At 37.2% G+C, this 25,241-nt stretch overlaps 2 protein-coding genes across 5 annotated transcripts in view; one reads left to right on the forward strand and one right to left on the reverse strand.

Annotated features, from left to right (window-relative positions):
• The window catches only part of nckap1 (NCK-associated protein 1), a 53,786-nt gene extending 30,577 nt beyond the window's left edge, over positions 1-23,209 (reverse strand). For 2 of the 4 annotated variants that reach the window (XM_038285638.1, XM_038285637.1), the window contains exons 1-2: positions 22,915-23,209; positions 3,733-3,843 (exon numbers count right to left, since the gene is read on the reverse strand). In XM_038285638.1, coding sequence (XP_038141566.1) covers positions 3,733-3,843; positions 22,915-23,022 — 219 coding nt within the window. In that variant the 5' untranslated portion in view covers positions 23,023-23,209. Of the gene's footprint in view, positions 1-3,732; positions 3,844-12,101; positions 12,120-22,914 lie in introns of all 4 variants that reach the window. The other 2 variants (XM_038285635.1, XM_038285636.1) reach the window with 2 other exon arrangements.
• Positions 22,332-25,241, forward strand: part of LOC119783902 (dual specificity protein phosphatase 19-like) — a 43,595-nt gene continuing 40,685 nt past the window's right edge. Inside the window, exons 1-2 of the mRNA XM_038285639.1 lie at positions 22,332-22,462; positions 24,733-24,966. Coding sequence (XP_038141567.1) covers positions 24,738-24,966 — 229 coding nt within the window. The 5' untranslated portion in view covers positions 22,332-22,462; positions 24,733-24,737. The remainder of the gene's footprint in view (positions 22,463-24,732; positions 24,967-25,241) is intronic.

The following is a 25,241-nucleotide window of genomic DNA, read 5'->3' on the forward strand; positions in this document are numbered from 1 at the left end:
ATAGCACACAACAACACAGTTTTACAGATAAAAACAACAGTTTGCTAAATGATGTTCAGCAGGGGCCAGAAGGTACAAATTAACATGGGAAGCTGACAGAGTTAATAGGATGAGCAAAAACCAGAGCCTCAGTACGCAAAAACACACAAACACAGTGAAAAACCTGCACTTATTCAAACATATTCAACATTGGAACACACCTCTTATTTCCTTATTGAACAAACAACTTGGTTTCTAAAGATAACGTGACAGGAGCCACTGCTAATTGGTCATGTTATCAAACTAAAGAGAAGTGCTGCTTGCATATTTTGCTATTGCTCACTTGGATTAAATGATTTGGACTTTATAAGAATAATACCTCAGAAAACCTTAAAATAAGATGAAATTGTATTTCTATTTGGTTTATAGTTATGCACTTATTTCCAAACCATAGAACAGAGATAGGTAACGTCTGTTCTCCAGTGCCTGAAGAGAAATTAATGGTTGATGGCCAGGCCTTTGCTAAACTTACCAGCATTCCAAGGAGGTAATTTGGCCTTTTTTCTGACGTTAGGTTAGGCTAGAAATCAAGAGTTGCTGTTGATCAGTTTAATTAATATCAGTTGGTCTTTGACTAGGCTAAAGTGTCAGTTTATAGCAAGTCATTGCAAGATGGTCGCTTCCTGGCATGGAAAGTTCTGGAGTACTGCCAGTAGAGGATGCTGAATATTTATGGCTACGTTCACACAGCAGCCTGAAGTGACCCAAATCCGATTTTTTTACCCATATGTGACCTGGATCTGATCTTTTCATGGCAGTCTGAACAACACAGATCAGATTGTGACGGGCTCCTGTCACTTTTGTGAATGAATCACTGTCTAATTGCTGTTTTCTTCTTGCAGTTGATTGGCTGGGGAGAGTTTAAAGGGATCAAGCCCAACCCACCGGGGGAGCGAGGAAGTTTGGGAGTACTCCTGTGTGGTGGCGTGTCTCCAAGCCTCGCTCCCGCTCCTTCGATGTGTTTTTTTGTTTGTTAACCTTCCCTCGGGTTGTTAGGTCTGGGGACCGTTGGCCGAACTGTGGTTTTCCGGTTTTTGGTTGTAGGGCGACTGATCCGGCAAGGCAGGGCGAGGGGAGCGGCCCGGATCCGACGGTCAACTGCTGGCTGGTTTGCGAATGCTCCCATCCTTCTGTTGCCACGGTTCCCCAGTACCTCTATGTCCAGCCACAGTCTAAATAAAACCTTTGTCTGTGTAACTTGGTCTGGACTTCATATGTTGTGTGCCCTGTGCGGGCCATAACATATTGGGGGCTTGTCATATTTGGAGGACTTGATTCAGTTAGGATTTTGTGTGGGATCCTTGTGGTGGTCTGGAAATGCGCTTACATTTTTGCTGGGGCGTTGGTTTGGGACGCTCGGCGTCAGAATTGAGCATCAAGGCCTGCAGTGTGAATGTAGCCTATGTCTGCTCATCCCAAGGGTCAGTTTCAAGAATCAGGTGTAACAACTCGGATTCAAAACCACAACTCTAAATTGATCTAGCCTAAGGTTGGGAACTCTTGAGTTTTCGGTTTTGCAGCGGCTGCTGTGATCTAGTTTTTTCAACTCTAAGTAGATCCACTCAGAGTTGAGCACGTGCGTAATAAGTATAGAAAGCCATTATCAGTGGAGCACCCATTTTTAATGAGTCACCATTTTTATGATTTTAATGCAGAAATGAAAAAAAAAGAAGGAAAATGTGTTGCAACATTGCTACAGCTACAAAGGAGAGGTAGATGGCGTAGGAGAAGAATGTTCCTGGAGGTAATGCGCAAGTTTATTTGAAATGGACTATGGCAGGCCATTTTGACATTTATTAAAAGCACTTTCCTCTCCATTTTTCATTTGTAGATCTATAAAATAGGATTCTTCCTGTTCAAAATTACACTCCTAATTGGAACGGTGGGAACAGATTTTCTAAATTACTTTTTTGCAGCAAAAACTGAATTTCAGAAAGTAAAAAAAAACTAAATTGTAATACTAAGAATTAAGTTTGGTATATCTAGAAATATTTTTGACATTTATCAGCTTGACTGAATATGTATTAATGATATTAATGATATAATCTGTTTCTTCATTGTCAAAATAACATGACCGGTAAAAATAGGGATATGGAGATCTGAAATTTATTTCTAGCCATCCAAAATGTTTATTCATTTGGTCTGAAATGCTCATTTTGAAACACATATTCAGTCAAATGAATACATATCCAAACAGCCTGCCATAGCCTGTTGTAATCACAATAACATTCTAGGTTTTCTTCTTGAATGGTGGTAGATCAATGTATCCATTTAGGGGAAATCATCAAGCAGCAGGTAAAGATGAAGTCTAAAAACGTTGTTCTAATATATAGAACATGTTAATCATCTCATTGGGTTCCTCCTCATGTTGATTCTGTCTTCCATCACACAGTAAATACCAAGTGTCTTTTTATAGCTGCTTTGGATGTTCTCTTCCCAGTAAATGGCCATCATTAGTGGTTATCAGTCCCATAGAATGGCTTCAGACTGTGCTAGTAGGCTTGTTAGGCTGTTATCACTGAATTAATCCTAATCCTAACCCTAAGGTAATTTGTTCCCCCCCGCGCGGAATTAATTAATCTATTTATGGGTACTCCACCTTCCTCCCACAGTCCAAAAACATGACTGTCAGGTTAATTGGCTTCTCTAAATTCTCCTTAGGTGTGAATGTGTCAATGGTTGTTTGTCCCGTTTGTCTCTGTGTTGCCCTGCAATGGACCTTTCCAGGGTGGACCCCGCCTCTGGCCTGTAGACAGCTGGAGATAGGCTCCAGTGACCCGAGCTGGGATAAAGCGTGATGGAAAATGGATGGCTGGATATTTACGTGTAATCTGAAAATAATTTCACTGGTTCTTCAAGTACTATAAAAATAAATAAAAAATATTATCCCGCATGTTGCTCATATAAAACAATCCAAAAGCAAACAAATCTCACATCTTGTGAACTGATTTGTAGAATCCTCTGCCCATAAATATTCAATTCTCTGCATATCAATGAGACAATTCTTTAATAAGAGCCTCCTCAATAGGAAATTAAATGTTTGTTTTTAAAACCTAATGTGTTTAACGGACCCAGTGAATTATTATTTTTTTTTTTTTTGATGCACAACACTATGACAATAATTTCCTGACTAAATGGGGAAATAAAACTATGTGACTGGCTCTAAGGAGAGCAGAAGAAGAGGACACTCTGCTCCCGCCCAGGTTAGTTCTGGGGAGAATGTAACCATGGTGACTGAAACAGAGGTTGGTTAAGCTCACTGTAAAATGGAAAATTCAGTTTCCCAATTTTAGCTTTAGAGAACCTGTTTATTGAAACCGACCCCAGGGCTGGAATTCTATTTAGGCTGAAAAAGGACAATCTAAACAACATTAGGACAGATAATTTTATTTAATATAGTTTTATCAGGATCAAAAGGCTCTGGTCTTTTTTGTACAGGCATGTAAGGTAAATATGCTCCTTTAAATGTTGACACAAAATAACTTTTAATGCATTCAAACTTCAATGCTCCTTGCAAGGGGAATCCTGCAGCTCCTTTTCCACCATAATGGCTAATAAAAGTTTCCATCAGTATTTCAGAAACAGGACAGAAGCTGTTTTAAGCTGATTATTGTAGCTCAGGTAAACAACAGGACCTGCAGACATGAATGATACAGCAGGAAAAACACTAGATGGAAATTTTAGAAAACTTACATTGTTATTGCGCGTCTCCACAGCAGGAAACTTCCTTACGATAAATTTAACGGCAGACTCCAGGTTCTTGTCAACAAGATAGGAGGGCTTGGCCTTTGGGTCACCACATGCCTGCAGGAGAAAAAGTGGAGGAGTAAATGAGAAACCAAATAAAAAACCTACATACATGCAGCTCTTTGTTTCAGCTTTTCTGAAATGTCTTTCCTTGTAATCAGGCTTGTTAGATCCAGTTATTGCAAAGAAATGCATTTAGTGCTTACAGTCAATCCTGGTTCATCCCAAAAAACGCATAATAAAGCAACCTGTTTTGTTTATCATTTACATGCACCTGTCAAACCAGGAGGACCCGTACAATAAACAGGTATATTTTACATTTTACCATTAAAAGTCTGGCATTTATGTTGCAATAAACCAGGTTTGGCTGTAAAAACCTGAAGTGATCGATGGTTCTCAGCCTCTGAACTGTGAAACATTTATACAGTTTTACAAATACTTTAAAAACCATTAAGAGGTAATCAATTTGAAAAGTAGACAAAACTATGAAGCCAAAGAATAATTCACAAGATTAAAAACAAATAAAGTTGAGAACCATCAAGAGAACTCCAGACAGGACATGGTGGTTAATGTGACCATGTGACAGGTAGTGGTTCACAGGCAGATTGAAATGAAACGGGTAAGAAGTAGAAGTATTAGCAGAATTTTCCAGAGCAGAAGCATTTCCCTCATTCCATTAGAAATGTTAGCAGCATCTGCTCACCCTCATGCATTATGGGTAGCATAGTACTGAATGATGATAGGGTCCATGCATTCACCAGAAACAGTGTATTTTGAACGCTGACATTGAGACTGGAGGCTGTCTTTGCATGACTGATTTTTCAGGGAATGTATCTACAAAAGCTACTGACCAAAAAAAAAAACAACAACAAACAAAACTACTATAACTAGACTTGCCTGTTGACCAATAAACATACTGGTTAAGACAACAATGCTGAGCTGAATTTAGTTTAGTTTTTCCAGAGGGGTTCTTCTACATCCATAAGTACTTAATACAAATTAAGTTTCTAATTATGCCACACATTTGCTGGTTAAAATCTGCAAATAAGCTGGAAACAAATAGAAGTTATAGGATATCACTTAAAAATAATATCAAATGAATGAAAACAATCTACAAATCTGAATTTACTAACAATACATATACCTTTACATACGAATAAACTTAAGCCTCTACCTAAGGGACATGTGCCATTATCTACAGCCCCTGAAACCAACTTCAGGTTGTCTAAAGATGGAGTTCACATCATGACCACTTGTATAACAGTCACCACTGCAGGATCTCATGTAGCACAATTAGAAAACCATGGAGTGATTAGAAATGAGGGAAAACAGTTAGGGACCAGAATTGGAGGCCATGTCGCCTCTGGTCAAAAAATTAGTTAATTACCAGTGAGACACAAAGGGTTCCAATAAAATGTTTTAAAATCTTTTCCTTTTCTTTGTATAGCTCCTAAATTTGGTCAGTCTCCCATCTTTCCAATTATGCTGGTTAGCAGAGAACTGGATAGGGAGTTCGCTGTGGAACCAGTCGAGAAACTAAAACGACTCCTACAACCTGGTGTAAGGGTGTGCAAAATAATCGTCATGACGATGCATCGCGATTCTAATTTTTGTGATCTACTACATCGATTCTTGAAGGCAAGAATGGATTATTAAAAAATAAATAAATAAATGAACAAATAAAATACATGAATGGTTGGCACACATCAGCCAAATCAAGTGTAATACAACTTCCAGTCCAGCAGATGTCGCTGCGGATGTGTTGACGCTCGCTGCTTTGTGTCACAAGCATTTGCGGCCGCGGGATACTGAGACGAGTCATTCGTAAACAAAATATGGAGGAGACTGAGAAAATTCGCCCCCCAGCTCCATCACATTTCAAGTCAAATGCTTTGATGCATTCTGGCTTTAAAAACAAAGAAGGTAAAAATTAAATCGATACGATGCACGTAATTTGCAAAAGGACCACTGAGGCCATGTAACTTCACATGTAACCGCTACATATTAAAACAACAACCTTATTTTATCTTTATTTAGATGGCAAAACACTCAAACGCTGTGGATTTTCTATTCATTCGATTTTTCTTTTTTGCGATTTAGGTTTTAAAAATGGAAAAACAGAAAAACCACATGCTTGTTTTGTTTTTTCGTTTTTGTTTCCAAACGAAAAACCCAAAGAAAGAACCATACACGGATTAAATAAATAAATAAATCTGATTTGGGTCACTTTAAGCTGCAGTGTGAACATAGCCTATGTTGTTGTGTTTCAACTATGGCAAGCCTACTTCTTTAGCTCATTATTTCACAGAAAATAAAGCAAGCAGTCATTCTGAAATATTAACATTTGTTACAATAGAGATGGTTTGTTGCTGATGTTCTTAGAAGATATTCTAGCCGGCTTCCTTGTTAAAAGTCTGGATTAATCCACTTCTTGCATATGTGGGAATTAAAACAATGTTTTAACTAGAGCAGAGAAATCAATGCCACCATGGTAGTAGTCCACTGTCTAAAGACGGGTCTTATGTGAACCTGGTCCTGGGTTTGTAAACAAGCCGAACTTGGTGAAAGATTGATTTTCCAAACATTTATGTGGTTTCATCAGATTTGATTTCTAAAAAGGAACGGCGATCAATTTAAAAACCAAAAACTTCTAAACTTCCACTAGCTATTGGACACCAGTTTTGCCTGTAGTATTCTAACAAATGTCTACAAAAAGCACCAGAGACCCAAGTCTGAATATAAACAACATCTACAAAATTATAATGCAACACAAATTCAGCTTGTGTTTCATGAAAAAACAAGCCTAAAACGCCCTTTTCTAAAACACAAAGCCTTTGAGACCCACGTCTCTTAAACAGAGAGTCACTGTTAATGCTGATAACATGTCAGCAGTGAAAAATCATGATATTTAGTGAAACAGAAGAATTTATTCTTATTTGGTGATAAAGTGCGCCTTCTCTAAATCCTCAAAGGTCCAAATCTAGCTGAGGAGTAGATTTCTTCTGACCGGCATGGCATTTCTCCATACTAAATACTCTAATACTCTAAATCTCTGATTATGAAACAAGAGCTGTTTAAAAGAATGAAGAAACAAAGGCCTGACTATGTCAGGCCGCTGTCACAAGACAGGTTATTAATGAGTCAGCAGCCTGATGAGCAAGTCTATCTGAAGGGTTTCTGAAGAAGGGTAAAATTCAACATCAATGTATTTTGCAATATAATTCTATTAATAAATGTCATATGAGATTTACAGTATTTTAATATGCATTACAAGCTCTGATAAAAGCATTTGTCATTGACTGACATCCCAGGTTTTAACTAGTTTTATGCGTATTTAGTTTTACAACAAATATTTTTAAAAATGTCATATTGAAAGAGTATTCTTGAGTCTTTCTGAGTCTTATTCCGTTTATAAAGATATCGAATTTATATTGTCTCCACTAGAGGTGTATGAAGTGAATGTGATTGGTCGTTTATCAAGGGGGCGGGATTTCTGAAGGTTCGCAAGCAAGTTTGGTTGTGGCTGGATTGTCGGAAGCATCTTGCTAACCAGTTAGCAACTTAGTGCTAGTAGGTTCCCAATGGGAAATTCCATTGGGGCCAAGTAGCACTAAATTGGTGACTTAGAAACAACACTGTCAAGGAACGCTATGGACAGAGGAAACATGCAAGAGGAGGAGAGTTTAGTGTCGGAGGTCGTGGATGAGTCTCCTCCGTCATCCATTTTTTATTTAGAGGAGGAAAGCGGGGACGAAGATGTTGTGGAAGAGGACGCCAGGGCGGCAGAAGCTTGGTTTGGTGTAGAAGGCTTCCAGCCGTACATGATTGAGCCCTTGCCTCACAACGCTGCCAGTTCTGTTAGCTCTACGCCTGCTGAAGACACAGACGTCCATCCCCGTGAACACTGGGACGGAACTCAATGGGAAAGGAACGATTCCTATTTCTTATTCCAACTGTTGCGTATATTAGCTGCGACATATGAATCAAGATGCTATAACCGAAAAAATTTGATTGACAGATGACCGTTGATATATGATTGGCCGAATTTATGTGTTCAGGCTGACGTAGAACTAACTGGCCTGCATAAGGTCAAAAAAAAAAAAAAAAAAAAAAAAAAAAACAACACCACAGATTTTAAGACAGGATTTCTTTCTTTTTTTTTAAAGAAATTTTCTAAATTTTGGGACAATATAGTCTGATAAAGAGTATATTTATATACATGCTTAAGCCAGAATGATTTGACATTTAAATACGACTTCCCTACGACTTTAACCCTCCAGCCACTAGTTGGCAGCCTGTCGCCCATGAACCCTTTATTCAGCTGCTCCTCACCGACCGCAGCAGAGCAGTAACGACTTCTTGAGACATTTTCCAGATCTAAATAATGTATTGTATCGTTACACATGTACTATGATACGTATATTACTGCTAAATTCTTTCTAATTTACACCACCAGTATCGACCTTAACCGACCAATAGATTAACATCAAATTTTGGCCATATCATCCGGGCCTAATCTGGAGGTAAAAAATCTTGTTTTACGTTCCTTATTTTTCCACACTTCCTCTGTTCTAAATGGATCCTAGGATACATATTTTGGGATCAAATTATCAAACTAAGTAAAACAGCAACTTGTTTACCCTTAACAATAACCTCCGGCATAAAGCATTTTCTATAGTGTCTGAGGCAAACAGGTGACCAAGGCTCAGTAGTTGGACTATGTTTGATCAGCATTTAGATTTGCATTTACTTAATCTATTTATTTACATAATTTGAACATTTTTACTTAATTGTAATTGCTGTGAAAAAAATCAACTCTAGATGGACTTCCAGACTATGTCTTTTAAGAGACTTTACTATAGTTGTTAATTACATTTCTGTAATCTGAAATTAATACATTTTAATTAATAAAAACACATGTGCAGCCATCTCAATCTATCAATCGCAGCTCCTGAACAGTTCATATGATTAAGGTAACATTACTACACTTATGTTCAAGGAGTGTAAAACCTATTGCTTTGGCATAACAGGGCAAATAAATAAAATGTAATTTTATATCTTCTGACTGGCTAACTGGGTCCGAGTTAGGGAAGAGAAATGGATAAAAAAGGAGAAGTGGATGAGGATACAGGGGAAGATAAGAATCTAAAAAACAGCACTGGTCTGGAAAAAAAAATAGATTCACTCCTTCACCATCGTTTCAACACTACCAATGGTACCAATTAACAGCCGAGGCTCTCAAAGAGTCCGTACACTGACTGGCACATGCCAGGGAACCCCAGAATACTAAGAAGAAAGCCAGCAAGACTTAATACCTCTGAAAAGTAATTAAGGCCACTAATTACTAGATGAAGTTTATGAGTCTGCCACAAACCACCTCCCTCCCAGAGGTGAATTTATTTCTTCTGTTGTTTCACACAGGGTGAGACTTCTCATTTTCTCCAAGATGGATTAACTGCTGGAAAAAAAAAAAAAAGGAACAGTAGAGGCTCTAAGGAAAGGATGGGCTCTACTGATTACTAAAAGAAAATACTACAAAGGTTTTACTGCACCGATTCTCAATCAATCAACAACACATCTTAGAAATATCATTCTTTAGAAGCCAGTTGTTAATTTTTATTGTTCTAAACATTGCTTCGGGGAAATTGCCTAAAAGAAAGCAAAGAATTAGAGAAATCTACTCAGTAAAATTTGGGACGGCAGTAAAGGGATAAATAAGGTTTTATGCACCTTTATATACTTTAAAAGGGCTCCTCTTTCCAGCTGAAAATCCTAAATCCAACAATAAAATGATGCTCACAGCTGCTTCGACATGTCCTTAAAAATGCCTCAACATCAACATTTTTTATCTGTGATCATCTTTAGAATCTCATCTTTTTATCTAAAAATTCATGCAAAATAAATATGCGATATTTAAAAACTATAAAATATGTTTTCGAGGGCTGTGGTTAGTTAATTATAAAAAAAACAAAACATGAATGACTGATTTAATTACTATGAGCCATTTAAAGCAACAGTCTCCATTAAACCATTTAGCAAAAAATTAATTATAGAACCTGCATTTCTTTCTTTCCAAACTATTTCGGGGATATTCAATAATATTTGGTCTGAGTTATCATTAATTTATGGTTTAGATGCTAAAGGAGGACTTTTTCACAGGCAACATCATTAAACATGCAGAGGTAACATTTTATTTTGTAATGTATAAAAACAAACACAATCTTTGAGGAAAATCATTCAGAATAACGTTTTTTATTACAGCAAGTTTAATTCAAATATATCAGATTTCATCAAAGAGATTTCCTTCTCTGATTTTATGTGAAATCGTTTCATTGATAAGTTCTCTATTGGGATAAATTAACAGTTTTCATGATCCAGGGTTATTTATGTCAACTATGAACAGATTTCAGGTTGCAATTAATCCTCTGCCAATCCATGCGTTTTTATTTTAAACCTAAAAAAAGAAGCATATTTCTGTAAAACGAATAAAAAATAAAATTTTATTGTGGTTCAAGTGAGAATCTCTTAACTGGCCTTTAAATCAACACTTGTATAGGAACTTTGTATTGATTTAAATACACTGACCCTTTTTAAAATGGTCTGATATCAAATCTAATGGCTTATTTAGCTGTTACCTGAAATATTTGACTGTGTAGTAAAGCATAATATAATATAGTGTTATATTGCAATTAAACAGCAAATTAATAACATAATGGCAGTTAATGGAGGCTGTAAGGACAGTGGAAGACACATTTCCTAAAAACTTCCTCAATCAATACCAATCAATCTTTAGGAATTAATATGAGAATTACATTAGAATTGGAAAATCCATTTTCCTAATTTATATTTAGAAGATTTCCTTGTGTTTACGTCTGGAGTTGGTTCAGAAAGAAAAGGGTGATTTAAGTTATAAAACTTGTTTTGACAGGTGAGTCAGAAACCCTTCTCTTCTTTTCTACACAAGAAAAACAAACCATAACTGAATTAAAAATATTATTTGTAAAATGTTTAAACTCATAAAATGTACGTTGCAAAATTATAGTAGTTTCCAAACTGTACCTTTTTTTTTTTAGACATTTGCAAAAATAACTGCTCAGGGAAAAGCACTGTGTTTAAAGCAGAGCTGGATATAGCCCTTTAGTAATCTATGAAGCTGAAAATATTTTCCCAATTGATATCAAGTAGATTAAGAAGTGTTTGAACTTAAAATCATTAACTGCACATTTAAATGCATTATAAATAAAACTCAAGTTGATGTTCAGATCTGCAAATTGAGGATTCAGAGCAGGCACCCAATAATGCCTGAATTTATAATTATATATATATATATATATATATATATATATATATATATATATATATATGCATTAATGTAATGGCCAAATTAAAACTGTTACACTTCTGTTTAAACACAAAAAATATTAGGCATTTCCAAATGTGTGATAACAGTTTCTTAGTCAATAATAAAACCCCGTCGCACCAGAAACAAGTGCTTGCCAAAGGTTCCTAGGTTCACACCCAATGTCTAACACCGGCACTATGGGAAGGCATAAGCTAACATGGGTGTTTGCATAACATAAACAACAGGCTTTAAGGGGTTAAAGAAGATTTTATAAAAAAGTAAAATGAAATAAAAATGTTTGAGTCTTTTTTTTTTTTTTACGGATTTTGGCTTAATTAAAAGTCTTTTAATTTATTTATTCCTAAGTAAATGATAATTAGATCACTAAATTATTTGATTATTTAAATAATGATTGCCAGTTATGGCATCTTTACTTGAATATGATTGATAGCATAAAATACAATACCAAGCATTTATTACATTTTTTGATGTTACAGAGATGTTTTTTTCTTTGAATTATGCTTATTTACATTTAGCGTAATATAATTACACAGTAAATCATGTGAAAAACAATATTAGCGTTAAATTTTTTTCACATCCAACTGAAATTTATAGATAACATTCATATGTGGGAGGTTCCGTCCTCCATTTACGGGACATAATATAAAAGCCACAAATAGATCAAATCAAATATGTCAACAAATGATGAACAGAAAAGAATCTGTATCAGCGGAAGATAAACTGGACAGTGAATGGAGCTCAGGCCTTCCTCTCAACATTACAGATTCAAACATGAAGAGGGGTGGGGTACAGAGAGGGAGGTGGGTGGAAGGGTGGGTGGGCAACAGATCAGTACGGGTATCCAGGAGGGCGTGGGGAGGAGGAGGAGGAGGAGGAATCAGTTGAGGAAGGGTGAAAAGGGAGGAGGAGGAGGACGGGGTTTTATCAGTGGAAGGTGATAAATTTTGCAAACCTTCCAAACTTGTCCTTGCTGCATAGGAGAGGGGGGAAGCATTGGAACGGAGAGAAGAAGAGAAAATAAAAATCAAAACAAAAAGTCCAACTAAACAAACTGCTTCATCACTAGTAGTCCCCATACACACTTTTACAAACATAAAAAAATAAATAAAATACACACAGACAAGTTCTCAACCCCCCACCCCCCCACCGCACTTATACATCACAGCTTAAACAGGGAGAGCCCCTCTGGCAATTACTTTTAACACAGCGCAGAACAAAAAAAAAGACATCCTGTGCAAACACTTATCACATTAACACTTGCAGTGATATACGCATACTTGGAAGCAACACTAAGTATAATCGCCACCTCCACGCTTACGCTGTAAAAATATCCCATCTATGTTGAGGACGCGCAAAGCCTGAAATAATATGGCTGGCACTGCAGGCAGGAGCAACGTCTCACAGTCTGGGAAAGACAGAGTAGAAAGCACCTGTAGTGTCCACCATCTGCAAGGATGCTGCATCAGCTGTTGCTTAGTAACAGGTGATGATGCGTTATAGAGCTGATCGGTTCACGGTTACGGTGTTTACAGATATCCGGACAGGAATAAGTCTCTGTAAATAAAAACTGCAAGACTTCTCATGTCAGGTCTGATCCTTTCAGAGCCATCTGAGGCTTCACACTTTGATGTTGCTGGCTTAAAAAAAAATTAATAAAAAAAAAACTGTTTTCGGGATTGTTAAATCTGTGAGTAGCAATAAGAGCAACTTTTGGATTACAATAAAAACAGATATATCACAGCTATCATCCACTTCACTGAAACAAAGTGGTAAATATAGTGATCGATGTAAATCTCTGCACATTATGAGTGTTTAACGTTCTTTAGTCCATTTTCTTTTGTTTTAACCAAATCGGTTCCTGTGTTGTTATACCTACTAAATATTTGGACTTTTCTGTTATTTATTCAGTCAGTATTTAATACAGCTAGCACAATAAACTGTTAAAATATAAAGACATACTTTTTTAAAAACTCAATTCATAAAAAGAAAAACACTTCTTATTTTGAATAAGAAATCAATAAAAGCTTTCATTCTGTTTTATAAACCGTTTGGAATAGAATCATCTGGTTAAGTCCAGAGTTGAACAACTAATCACATTCACATAATAATCACAATTTAAAAAATAAAAAACAACTTTTAAATTGTGCTGTGGCATGTCTGGTCATGCCACAGCTACCAAGAGTAAAGCACATATTTATCATTCCAGCCCTGTAGGTGGCAATAATACGCTTAAAGCTGGTTTGATGCCACTCAAAAGGGAAGAGATGGTTGCAGCTAGCGCACAGCGTGCGAGTTAGAGGTCAGCACTTTTTGAACGCAATGGTAAAGTCCAGAGATAATGCCGTCTGGACAAGAGAGAATTTAAAGTAGGGCTGGGAATATGGATTAAATATCTAATTTTTCCAACCAAAAATGTTAAATTTAATTATAAAATGTTTAAAATGACATCCATTCCTTTCAAAAACTAGTTTATAATTCAATCATCCCTTTTAGGAGGTTACCTTAATTTAAAAAAGGACAACGAAATCAAAACTGTGAAACATGCTTTAAAAAAATAAAAATCCCCTTCCACAGCAAACAATTGAAATCTAACACACTAAATGTTTGCAGTGGTTCGTTGTTGGCACACATCTAAGAACAAAAAGTGATTTACTTCAGTCTGAATTATGAAAGCTCAAGCAATGCATTGAAGCAAAGAACATTGAGATTTTCCAAAAATGGAATCTTCCTAGAGTGGATATTTGATTAATTGAATCACTGAGCTAAAATTTAAAGGAATAGTACACCCAAAACATGATTAGCCTTCATTTTCTACTCACCCCCATGCTGAACAACACTCTGGAGTACTTTTTTGATACCTCAAATGCATCTGGAGATCTGGGAGGCTTCTTGCTGTCTGCTGACATTCAAATAATGGAGGTCTATGGCGCCCGAGACAGAAAGGTCCATAAAAGTCCACAAAAAACGTGTCAATATTCCTCCATACTGCTCGTCCAATGTATTCCAAGTGTCCTGAGTGGGTAGCGTCAATAATTTACTCGAAACGAAGTCATTTAGAACGTTTTAGAGCATAAACAGTAGTGTATAGGATTTCCTAATAGCGCCCCCATGCGCGCTCACGATTCTACGGAAGCCGGCAGACCAAACCAGATGAAAGTGCGCATTCAGCGTCTGCTCTGCCGATAATGCAAGCGTAGAAGAAGAAATGTGCTGTTTACCTGTGCAAAGAAAGAAACAACGAAAGAAAAATGTCTGAGGACTTCAGTGTTGAGGAAGAGCATGAGTTCTTTGCCGAGCTGAATGCGCTGGTTTGGTCTGCCGGCTTCCGTAGACTCGTGAGCGCACATGGGGGCGCTATTAGGAAATCCTATACACTACTGTTTAGGCTCTAAAACGTTCTAAATGACTTCGTTTCGAGTAAATTCTGGATGCTACCCACTCAGGAAACTTGGAATACATTGGACGAGCAGTATGGAGGAATATTGACACGTTTTTGTGGACTTTTATGGACCTTTCTGTCTCGGTCACCATAGACCTCCATTATTTGAATGTCAGCAGACAGCAAGAAGCCTCCCAGATCTCCAGTTGCATTTGAGATATCAAAAAAGTACTCCAGAGTGTTGTTCAGTATGGGGGTGAGTAGAAAATGAAGGCTAATCATGTTTTGGGTGTACTATTCCTTTAATACATGTCTAAAAAGATGAAATCTTGCTGTTTGTCTATGTTTGTTTTTTTTTTTGGCAAACTTTGGCTTTGCTATTCTTAATGTAAATCTGGCTTAAAAACCTAACTTCCGTAGGATGTCATCCACTGTAGAGATGGCACATATTTCAGGTGGGTTGAACGTTTCTTTTTCATAACTTGTTATCTACTTTCACTCTCTTGAAAGGACCTGGATATGTTCTGGGCCTGGGCGATAAACTGAATGTATACCGTTACTGTCATTCACTAAGATATCCTGCGACAATTGTCCCATGTGGCTAAAAGAAATAAAGGTAATTCTGCTGTTTTTCCCTGTGCGCTGGTATTTCCTTAAGACACAGCAGCATGTGGGTGGATGAGCCCAATGAAGAAGTGTCTAACACAGCTGTAAACGAAGTTACATCAGTTAGTCCTGCGGAGGAAAGCGAGAGAGGAGCGCACAGAGAAGCGGTCGAGAGCGCGTTGTCAGAGTCAAGCTTGTGTCAGACTGGTTTTGAGTTTAAATGATGTACACTGTTCTAAATGCACTCTCAGCTCAGTGGCACAAAAATTACGCCATAGATGTAGAGCAAATGAACGCGAGATGTAAAAACTGTGGGGACTACCCAAAGTAACAAATCCAACCTCCATCACCTACAGCACAGCCACGAGTTCAAAGATGTGCAAAAGACTCCGTTACCTTTGTGCAAAAAATGTTTGAAAGAGACGTAACAATTTCCTTCTGTGCAATGAGACCTTGTTGAATGGGTAAAAGACTTTAGTATTTAATTCAAAGTAATATGTGCAGTGATTTATTCAATAAACAAATTATAAATATATCTGCTGCATTTCCTGCCAGAGCTTTTATTGTGCATTTATTGATATCAACGTAAAACTAACCAATTTTTCGTGATATTGATTTATAATCGGCAAGAAATGATATGTTCCCTTTTTTGTTGCTCAGAACCCAGGCTGTGGGGATCGAACCGGCTACCTACTCGGAGCACAAGCGCACTGCTCTAACCACTAGGCCACCATTTCATCAAGATCAGACTGCTTCTGGTTTGTTTGGATAGATTTTTAAGGTTCAAGCATACGGTAACAATAACCTGAAAGCCTGGATTAGATGTAAACAGAGTAAACCTCTGTTTAAAGTTTTACTAATGATGTTCTCTGGTGTGTTATTTAGCCATCTGAAATGGAAATCATTGTCTACAGATTCTAATTTCTTTTGCATCATTTTTTTAGATGCATTTCTTTAGTTTAGTTTGCATTGTTTATCTGCATTACTCAGCGGTGTCACACATTTGTTACTTAAGTAAAAGTATAGATACTGCATTTTAAAAACACTCTGGTTAAAGTTGAAGGATCAACTTGACCTCTTTACTCAAGTAAAAGTGAAATAATATGTGCTCCAAAAACTACTTAAAGTATAAAAGTATAAAGTAACCTTTAAAAAAGCAGCCAGATGCCACTATATGAATTAAAGCTCAATTATTCGACTATTTCTATAAATTCTCTGAGATAGGGCCAAGGATGAGGGAGGCCTTTTTGGTCTCCATCTCCCGATACGCTCTCGCCTGTGTCCGACCTTTCAGACATTTAGACATGTTTTTCTGAATCCTACATTGTAGCATGGCATAGACAATTCACGTTAGCAGTTTGAAGAACACCTGCTTGCTTCTGATGATTTCCTTTAGCTAACCAATGACTGTTTGCGTTATATGACTCATCCAATCACACTAGCTTTCACTAGATGTGGATGGAGCCAATGATCTGCATTGGATGGAGCACATGACGGGAAATAAATATTTAGAAACATTAAACCAAAGCCAAAAGTAACGAGTAACGTTTGTTTTAAAAATGTAAAGAATAGTAAATACAGATACTTTATTATTATTCTTCAAAAGCATTTTTCAAATGAACCTGCCTTAGAGGTCTGTAGGAATTAGCTGAATGTTACTGAAGGAGGGGGAGATAAACATGGTACTAGCAAAACTGGGTGTAAACAGAACTAGGTGGCTGAAGGGAAAAAAAGCAATATAAGTTCAGCAGATTAATTTGAAGTCAAAACAAATTGAAAGACTGGTACAGACTGTGAGGATGAAAATGATGCAAACAGAGACTAAAGCTGTGTTCATATGCGTTGAAGTCTGTTAGTGAGAATGAACTACTCTCCCCAAATGTAGAAACCAAATCAAATCCATCCTAGATTTTTCTTTATTTATAAGAGTAAACAAAATGGCAAAACTACATCTGATTAAAGCCCAGATCATCTTTCCTGGCTTTTCATTTCCACCTTTGGGGTTAGTTAAATATTCAAAGTTGTTCAAATATAGAGTGGAAAGAAAAATGGGATTGAGTGTTTAGAGAAAAGCTTGTAGTTTGTCAGGTGAGACTGGTTATAAAATGATCATAATGATGATGAGTCGGACTGTGAGAAAAGGCAGGAAGGAAGGGAGGGAGGGAGGAGAGGGAAGGAAGGGTGTAATAAGAGGAGTAATCAGAAGCTCAATCTGATGTCTGACTGCTCATACCATCTTATAATCTCCATATTAGAAACAAAAACATATTTTTGGATAAAAACTGAACTTTTTAAGATGATCATTATTTCATTTCTTTTCATCTTAGTGTAAAACTCAGACAGAAAAGGATCAGAATGACAAGGCTGTACTGCTTAACTAAGGCGATAAAGACGTTGCGACTCAAAGCTAAGACAACATGGCTTCCCCTCTGTACTCCCCAAAGTCTGTCTGACACCACTACCTTTCTTTCTTCCTCACTCTCAAAAATCTCATATTGGCCTCCACTCTTTGTCACGAGTGACAAAAAAAAAATCTCTCTTTTTCTTTAGCATAAACCAGAGCAATCTTATTAGTTCAGTTAAACTGATAAAAAAAACTAATATACAATTTTAAAATACAGCATTATTTGACAAGAACTACACAGATATCACTGTTCTACCCTGGAATATCACTAATTAGCTTTTCCAATTAACATGAGCGGCCTGTCAATCAATCCTGAGGCTTGTCGGCAACCGACCAATCAGGGATGGCGATTTGTCCCGTAGCGGAAAGGCCCTCCACTGCAAGAGAAGCGTTTGCTTCCGTTTAGCTCGCAAAAAGTTTGCATTGATTAATTATTTACAAACCTGCATCAAAGGGGATATGTTGCAAATAATGACCCCAGCCTGATCATTTATGTGATAAAAACATGCTTCAGTTTTTCATGTTCTATATTATTTCACCAGTTTTTTATAATTGTAAAAGACACAGATGGACTCACAGCCAGTCTGACTGCGTCCTTATTATTTGTCCTCGTTGAAAGCATGGACTTTAATGTCCATTTTTTCCATTTCCACCGTCTGTTTTCTTTGCCTCTTTTATGATCAGACAAATTGCCTCATTAAATGCTTTAGGTACTGTTGTGCTTCACTATATCACCATCATCCCTAGCCTGCGTGCATTTTCCTACACTTGACTTCATGTCAATTGTTAATGGTCCTTTCGCATCGCGACCCACTCGTTTTGGAGAGGAAAACGTTATTGCATTTGCTTTGCATTCACATTGCACGCTGAAAGTGGACCAGACCAGCTTAAAATAACTTCATCCCATTATCACTGCTGCAAAGGTGGCAGCCGAATATGGCAAAAACATAAATAACAAAACACTTTTAAATCCTATTTTTAAGTCTAGATATCTAAAATTAAGCTTTTAATGAATTCAACTTTCTTCATTTTTTTTTTTAAACAAGGTCATCTAAAATCTTAATATATCTATCTGAAAAATCTGAATGGTGGATCAAACTTTACTGATTTATCTCAGGTCTTATTGTATAATATTTTGATAAGCTAAATGATCTAAATGTTAATGGATAATAGCCAGATATAGGAGGGCTCTCCACTCTGACCCATTGGGCGGGAGAATCACGCATAACAGTGTCACGCATCACGCTCACAATCCATATGCTCAATTTTCACGCTAAAAAAGGACGGGCATAAAAACTCAACTCCGTTCTACTTATTTATCCATAAAAATACCCTGCAGATAAAAATCCAGTTCGCGTTTTCATCACAACCTCAGTGCTAAGACAAAAGGACATGCAGGGTTCATACAGGCCGTATTTTTGCACCAGCCCACCTATTAACTGCTGAAAAAGCTGCCCAGACATTAAAAAAAGACTCTGATTTCTGAGCCATTATTACCAGATATTTTATTTGAATTTTTATCTTATCTGGACTAATTCATATTGTAAATTAATGAGGATTATAAGCAATCTAGCACTTGAGTAAATATGAGTAGAATATAGAGCAGCTAGCCTAAATGACCAATGTGGAGACTGAGGCTGTGTCTGAATTAGAGACACAGGAGTGGATTTTCACTCCTGTCCTGTCCCACTCCCACAGAAAGTGGGAGTGGGACAGGACCGATCCCGGGCCAGAGTAGAAATCTAAATCCTGTCCCGTCCCACTCCTGGTGAAATTACTCCCGCTCCTGCACTCAGAGCGGAAGCACTGTTGGTTTTTGGGTCATGTAGTTTTTTTGACTCGCATTATAGTGTAGGCTTCAAGGAAAAAAACTACAAAATGGCGGCGCCTGTACTGGATTTTTTTTTCCTTTCTATTTTATTTTATCTTTTGGCATCGATCCTAGTTTTTTTTTTTAGTTACTATTGGTTTGCTCCAGCTCCCGTCTGCTCCCGTTAATGTTTAATCCTGTACCGTCCCAATCACGTGATCACGACTCCCATCCCACGGGAATCCCGTGACCCGTGGGATTCCCGAAAAAATGTCAGTCTCTAGTCTGAATGTCCGCTCTAACCCCTAGATCCCTCAATCACTGTATAGTGAGGGGATAGTGGATTTGATCACTACTTTTCACTCCCCGTTGGTCGTGGAAATCTGGACCCACCATGCAGTGCCTGCGCAATCTTTGTTTTTAGTCAGCACTGTTAGTTAGTGACAGCAAATCCCATAATGCTTTGTGAGGAGAGCTCTCCAAGCAAAGCAGTCTAGGATATATCTGCTTGGCTAGTGACCATGGGTGATCACTACTTTTTAAGGGGCATTGTGGGAAATTTTCGAGTTCACTACTATTTCATCCACTAGACGTTCAGACACTCATTTAAAATGGTGTAACCACTATATAATGCCCTATAGTGATTAAAGCAGACATTAGGACACAGCCTGAGTGTAGGATCACATCAACTTGACCTCAAATGGTTTGCTTTCTCTAAATCTACTGCTTTTTTTAGTAGGACTTAATCCTTGTTTGCTCTAGTTTAATCACCTGCTTTAGTGCCAGTTTTAGTCCATGTTCTGCTCACAAGTTAAATAATTATTGCTCAGTCTAGTTGAATAATCCCCCCTTGGAAATTGGGACTAATTAAAGCAATATAAATATCTAAATTCTTAAAGCTTTCAGGTATGACTCACAAACCCAAAGGAGGTCCACAAAAAAAGAAAAAGAAGCTATGCTTTTTATTTTTCAAAAGATCAGCCACCCAAGAAAAGAACTACAACAAAAGACGCAGTGAGGATAATGCAGAACAACCCAGTTATCCAGAATTGATAGAGGAGGAACCACAGGGATGTTCTCATTTTATTTTTACTTATCTAAAGCTCAGAACGCACCAAATCTTATTTTGCGTCTGATTCGAAAGAAAATCATGTTGGACGAGCTCGTGGCGTTTAGCGCTCATTAAAAGTCAATGGGGATTATCACACCAAACACGATTTTACGCAAGGGGGCTGAGATAGATAACAGCTCTATTTTAGTCGGACTACGCAGCAATTCAGCAACAAATTCATGGGTCTGACAGGAAGTGAGACGCTGTTACAAAGTAAAAAACATTCGCTTTGGGGGGAAAATATAAAATAAAATCTGTTTATCACACGGGAAAACAGTCACTTTTTGGAGTCGCGCATCACGTTTATAGCAAATCGGACAGACTCATGTAAAAACAATCTGTGAAAAAATATTAATAATTAAAAAAAATAATACTTTATCCATGATAGGAATTCTACAAGACAGAAAACAGAAAGTAGTGATCCTCTTTGAGCTTCGCAAAATCAACGAGGGACAGAAAACGCAGTTTATCAATCACCTTGAAAAAAAAACTACAGGAGGAGAAAAAAAAACGATATATCCTCTTTGAACCTCAAAAAATAACAACAACGAGGGGCAGACAGATCAGGTAGGCGCGCCGTTTCTCTCACCGATTTATGAAAAAAAGAAAGAAAAACTTGGATAATCACAGATCTCTCTCTGAGAATGGCCTCTCACTGCCTCAGTCAGCATATAAACCATCCCACAGCCTGTATTGCTGCTTTTTTCTTTTCTTTAGAAATAGATCCCAATATTTTCTCACCAAAGGCATTTGATTATTATGTGTTCAGGTTAGAGATGCTGCACAGACTCATTTACGTGGGGCTTCGCTTTATAGAAAGAGGTGGTATTTTTTTAATTAACTTTTCATAATCTGTCCAATTCAAATGTGGGAATTTGTTCTAATTTGTGTATACCATATACTAGTCGTAGCCTCCCTGTATATGCAGTCAGTGTGACGTGGAAAACAATTGGATCAGAGAGTAAAAAGTCGTACACAACCGGTGTGTTCTGGCTCTTTTATCTATTGAATATATTCAAAAACGTCATTTCAATCACATTTTTCCAACTGAAACATCCAGAGAAGTGCCGTCTAGTGTCATGGTATGTTTTCATAGAATCTACAGCCTCCCAGAAGCTCTCAATTGTTTTGCTGTTTTGTCAATTGTAAAAAAATAAAATAATAAGATAATGAGATCAGATTTTTAATTGTTAGTCTATAACCAAATAATTATACAGTGTAGATTGCACAGGTTCCTGTATTAGTTTCAGTAATCAATTATTAGTTCCCTGTTATTTTACTTGAACTGCATAGAATAATTCATAAACACAGTTGGGAAATTCTTAGTTTACAGTACATTTAAGATGCAAATATTTTAGTAGGGTCCATACTTCTTTGCTTTATTTTATTCAAAATCACCAGAATATAGAAAATAATGTATATTGTGTGAAATGTTTTCCACATAACTACTTATTCAGTAACATTTACTGTACAATAAAAATGTTCCCACTTTGTTTCAGTTAGATCCTAAGAGCCTGTCAATCAAAGCTTCCCTGTCCAAACTGTCTCCGAGGTTTGGTGAAAAGTTGCAGCCCTGGATAGAATCACTAATAAATTCAAACACAATCAATGGGTTTTACGTGCACCATCCTTAAAGAAAATAAAGAACTTGGTGAAACACCTTCTGCATAAATCTAAATGAAAGAAAATATTTAAAAAAAAAAAATCACGGCGATCCAGTTTTCATTTTCCCATTTCTTTCATTTTCTTTATCAAGCTAACAGCTAATAGCCGCAGGCTGGGCTTGGGGAAAGCAGACCGGTTCGGGCCTTAACAGCCTCCGCTGGTAGGTGGAGAGCTGGGGGGGTTCGTGTCTGGGGGTTTCGGTGCTTCGTATCGGGGTTTCGGCGCTTCGTATCGGGGTTTCGGCGAGCAGAGCCGACGCCCCGCCTGCTGGATCAACCAGGAGCCGCCGCCATTACAGCCGATGCTAGCTAGCCGTTAGTACCAGCTAAGGCCTACAGGTTTGACGACAGAGCTCGTTTCATTTTTAACTGTTGCGTTTGATGTGTTTAGATAAAGGTTGTCATCGAAATAATTATCAACATCTGGTTTTAATTTGACCGGAAAGCAGCTTTAAACCCGAAAAGCGGCGGACAACTTTTACCGCAAGCTAACGCGACGGTTTGTGTTAGCCGCAGCTACAAACAGGGATGCTGGGAGGAGGAACTGGGGGAAAATTCCCTTTATCCTCATTTTATTTTATTCATTCACATCACGACAAATATGTGTGACACAGTTCTACAGCTGCATTGGCCTACAGAGGGCAAAAAAACATCAATTGATATTTGCTAATAGTTTGCTAGGGCGTTATTTCCCCTGTTAAGTGACAGCAGCCTGAGATCAACTGAAATATTCAACATGTTCACATATTTCTGAAAATAATGAGGAAATATTGGTGTTTGTGTGAGCGAACCTTTTTGATATTGTAAACACGGGTCAGCATCCCGATGCCTCTGTCGTTGAGGATGGTGAGTTTTTCTGCCAGTTTCTGCTGGCTGGGCTGCATCACTCCCCGAGACATCTTCTCGCTTTAATCCTCCAATCCAAAATTAAAATCAATATTATGGGAATATCCGCTTCTGGTCCAAACAATGAAAAGAAGGAGAAGCCGTGATTTCTGTAGTGGTTAGATTTGGCCCATGATGAGGCTTTTCAGGGATAGCAGCTTCCTGTACTCCACCCTCTGTCTCCCTGTCTGTTTTTTTTTTTTTTTTTTCCGGGGATGAGGATCTGGGCTGCTGGTGGTGCGTTCACGGACCGTAGTAATCATCACTATTATAATGTCTTTGAAATTTTAAATGCAGACTATTTAATAATTTCCTCATGGATGAGGTATTTTTTTTTTCCAGATTAATGAACAGACCAAAATGACAGCTTTATATTGTGAAAGATTTGTCAAAGCCATTAAAAATGAGGTAGTCATGAAGACGTAATGTGAAACACCCTCATAAAGAAATACACTAATTTGATAGATGGCACAACAAATACAGTTGTTTTAAAAGTAAAAGTAAAAAAACTGGTATAAATAGGATAACCATAAATCTAAATATGTTCACAAGACACGGAATAAGTATGTAGACAGACAAGAAGGCCGCAAGCAGAGGTCGGATCCACATATTTTTGTCTCTGAGCTTTCAAAAGAAATAAATGTAACCTTTGCCTTACAAATAATTTTTTTAAGGTTAATAATGTTTAATTTTATATTTCTTATTCACTACAAATATTGTTTCAAGGCCATTTACATAAAGTCACAGATAATCTTTTTTAATCATAAAATTTAGGAGTGAAAACACCAAAAAGGGGCTATGAAGATCTACAAATAATATTTTTAAAACAATTGGTATAAATACATGTAATTTATGTGTATAAACTTATAGATAAATTAGATTTTTGATTTATGTTAAAAAAATAATTTTAAAAGCAGGTTTTAACAATCATAACTTTACCGATTCTAAACAGAGAATACTTTTTATATTTTAGCTGCTTTTCAGTCTGTTTTTTATTGTAGCTATAATTAAGAGAAGAAACATTAAATCATTTCAAGTTAAGTTCTTCTTTTATTCTCTGATTTAACCAAGAACAACAGTTGTTCATTTAAATGCTATATCAACAAGGTGTAAAATCGCCATTTAGTTTAGCAATATATTATGTTTTTAGCCATTTTATTTTAGTTAAAACTGCAGAACACAAGGAGGAGCCCAATCCCTTCTAATTGGAAATGACAGACAGCAACAGGAAACCTGTTTAGAGGCAGAAGTGACACAGCATTCCTGCCGTCCCCTGGTGGAAGTGCACCCTGAGTAATATTGTCCATATAAAAAACCAAATCTGCAATAAATAAAAAAGGAGTAATGAACAAGGAACCATTTTTAGCTCTGCCCGGGAATTTTTTTTTTTTTGTGTAGTTGGTCATTGTCCAACTGGAGGAGCCATTTGTTGCAATGCTTTAACTTCCTTGCTGATCTGTATTTAGAGATCCTAATTTCTCCTTTTTTATTTTTCTAAATTTCCACATTTGTTAACCTTTCATCTGTGTAACTATGGAATGAATCAAAATTAATTAAATAAATCCAGAGTTCCACATTTAAAAAAATGTTTTTCCAATTTAATATGCAGCAAACTGTAATTTTTTAAAGAAGCAAACCACATCTGTCTGTCCTCCATCTACAGTTTGACCGTCATATCAAATGATGGATGAAATGTATTTGGTAAATCTGATGTTTTCTCCCAGGTACGATGCATTCGCTTGCTCAGGAAATCCAGGGCTTCTCCAAAAACCGCCTGAAGAAGCAGTCCACCCGCGTGACCACTGTGACAGGCAAGAAGTTGCTGGAAAGGAGGAGTGATGGATCAGAGGGAGAGGCTGTGCAGGTGGAGGAGCTGCAGGATGACAGTGGATGTGGATTTGTAGAAGATACCAGCCTTGATCTTCAAGTCGGTGTGGTCAGACCCTTCCTGCTGCTTGGTAACTTTTCTGATTATGATTTTACTCTTTTACCTACACTTGATCCTATTTCCCTACCTGATAGCTGCTGCAGCTTCAACAGGCCTGTCATCGATGTAATAATTTACATTTTCCTGCTCCTGCATGTGGCTGTAAAAGAAAGGCTTATATTTAAGCAAAAAAAACAACAAAAAACAAACAGATAAAATCATGATAACCACTATGAAATGAAAGCAGGACTAAAGAACTGTTAAACAACCGTTTCTTTTTTCACAGTGTTCCACTTGGTGTGATGT

Source organism: Cyprinodon tularosa, unplaced genomic scaffold (assembly GCF_016077235.1).
Source record: "Cyprinodon tularosa strain WSP-4 unplaced genomic scaffold, ASM1607723v1 ctg213, whole genome shotgun sequence".
NCBI lineage: Eukaryota > Metazoa > Chordata > Actinopteri > Cyprinodontiformes > Cyprinodontidae > Cyprinodon > Cyprinodon tularosa.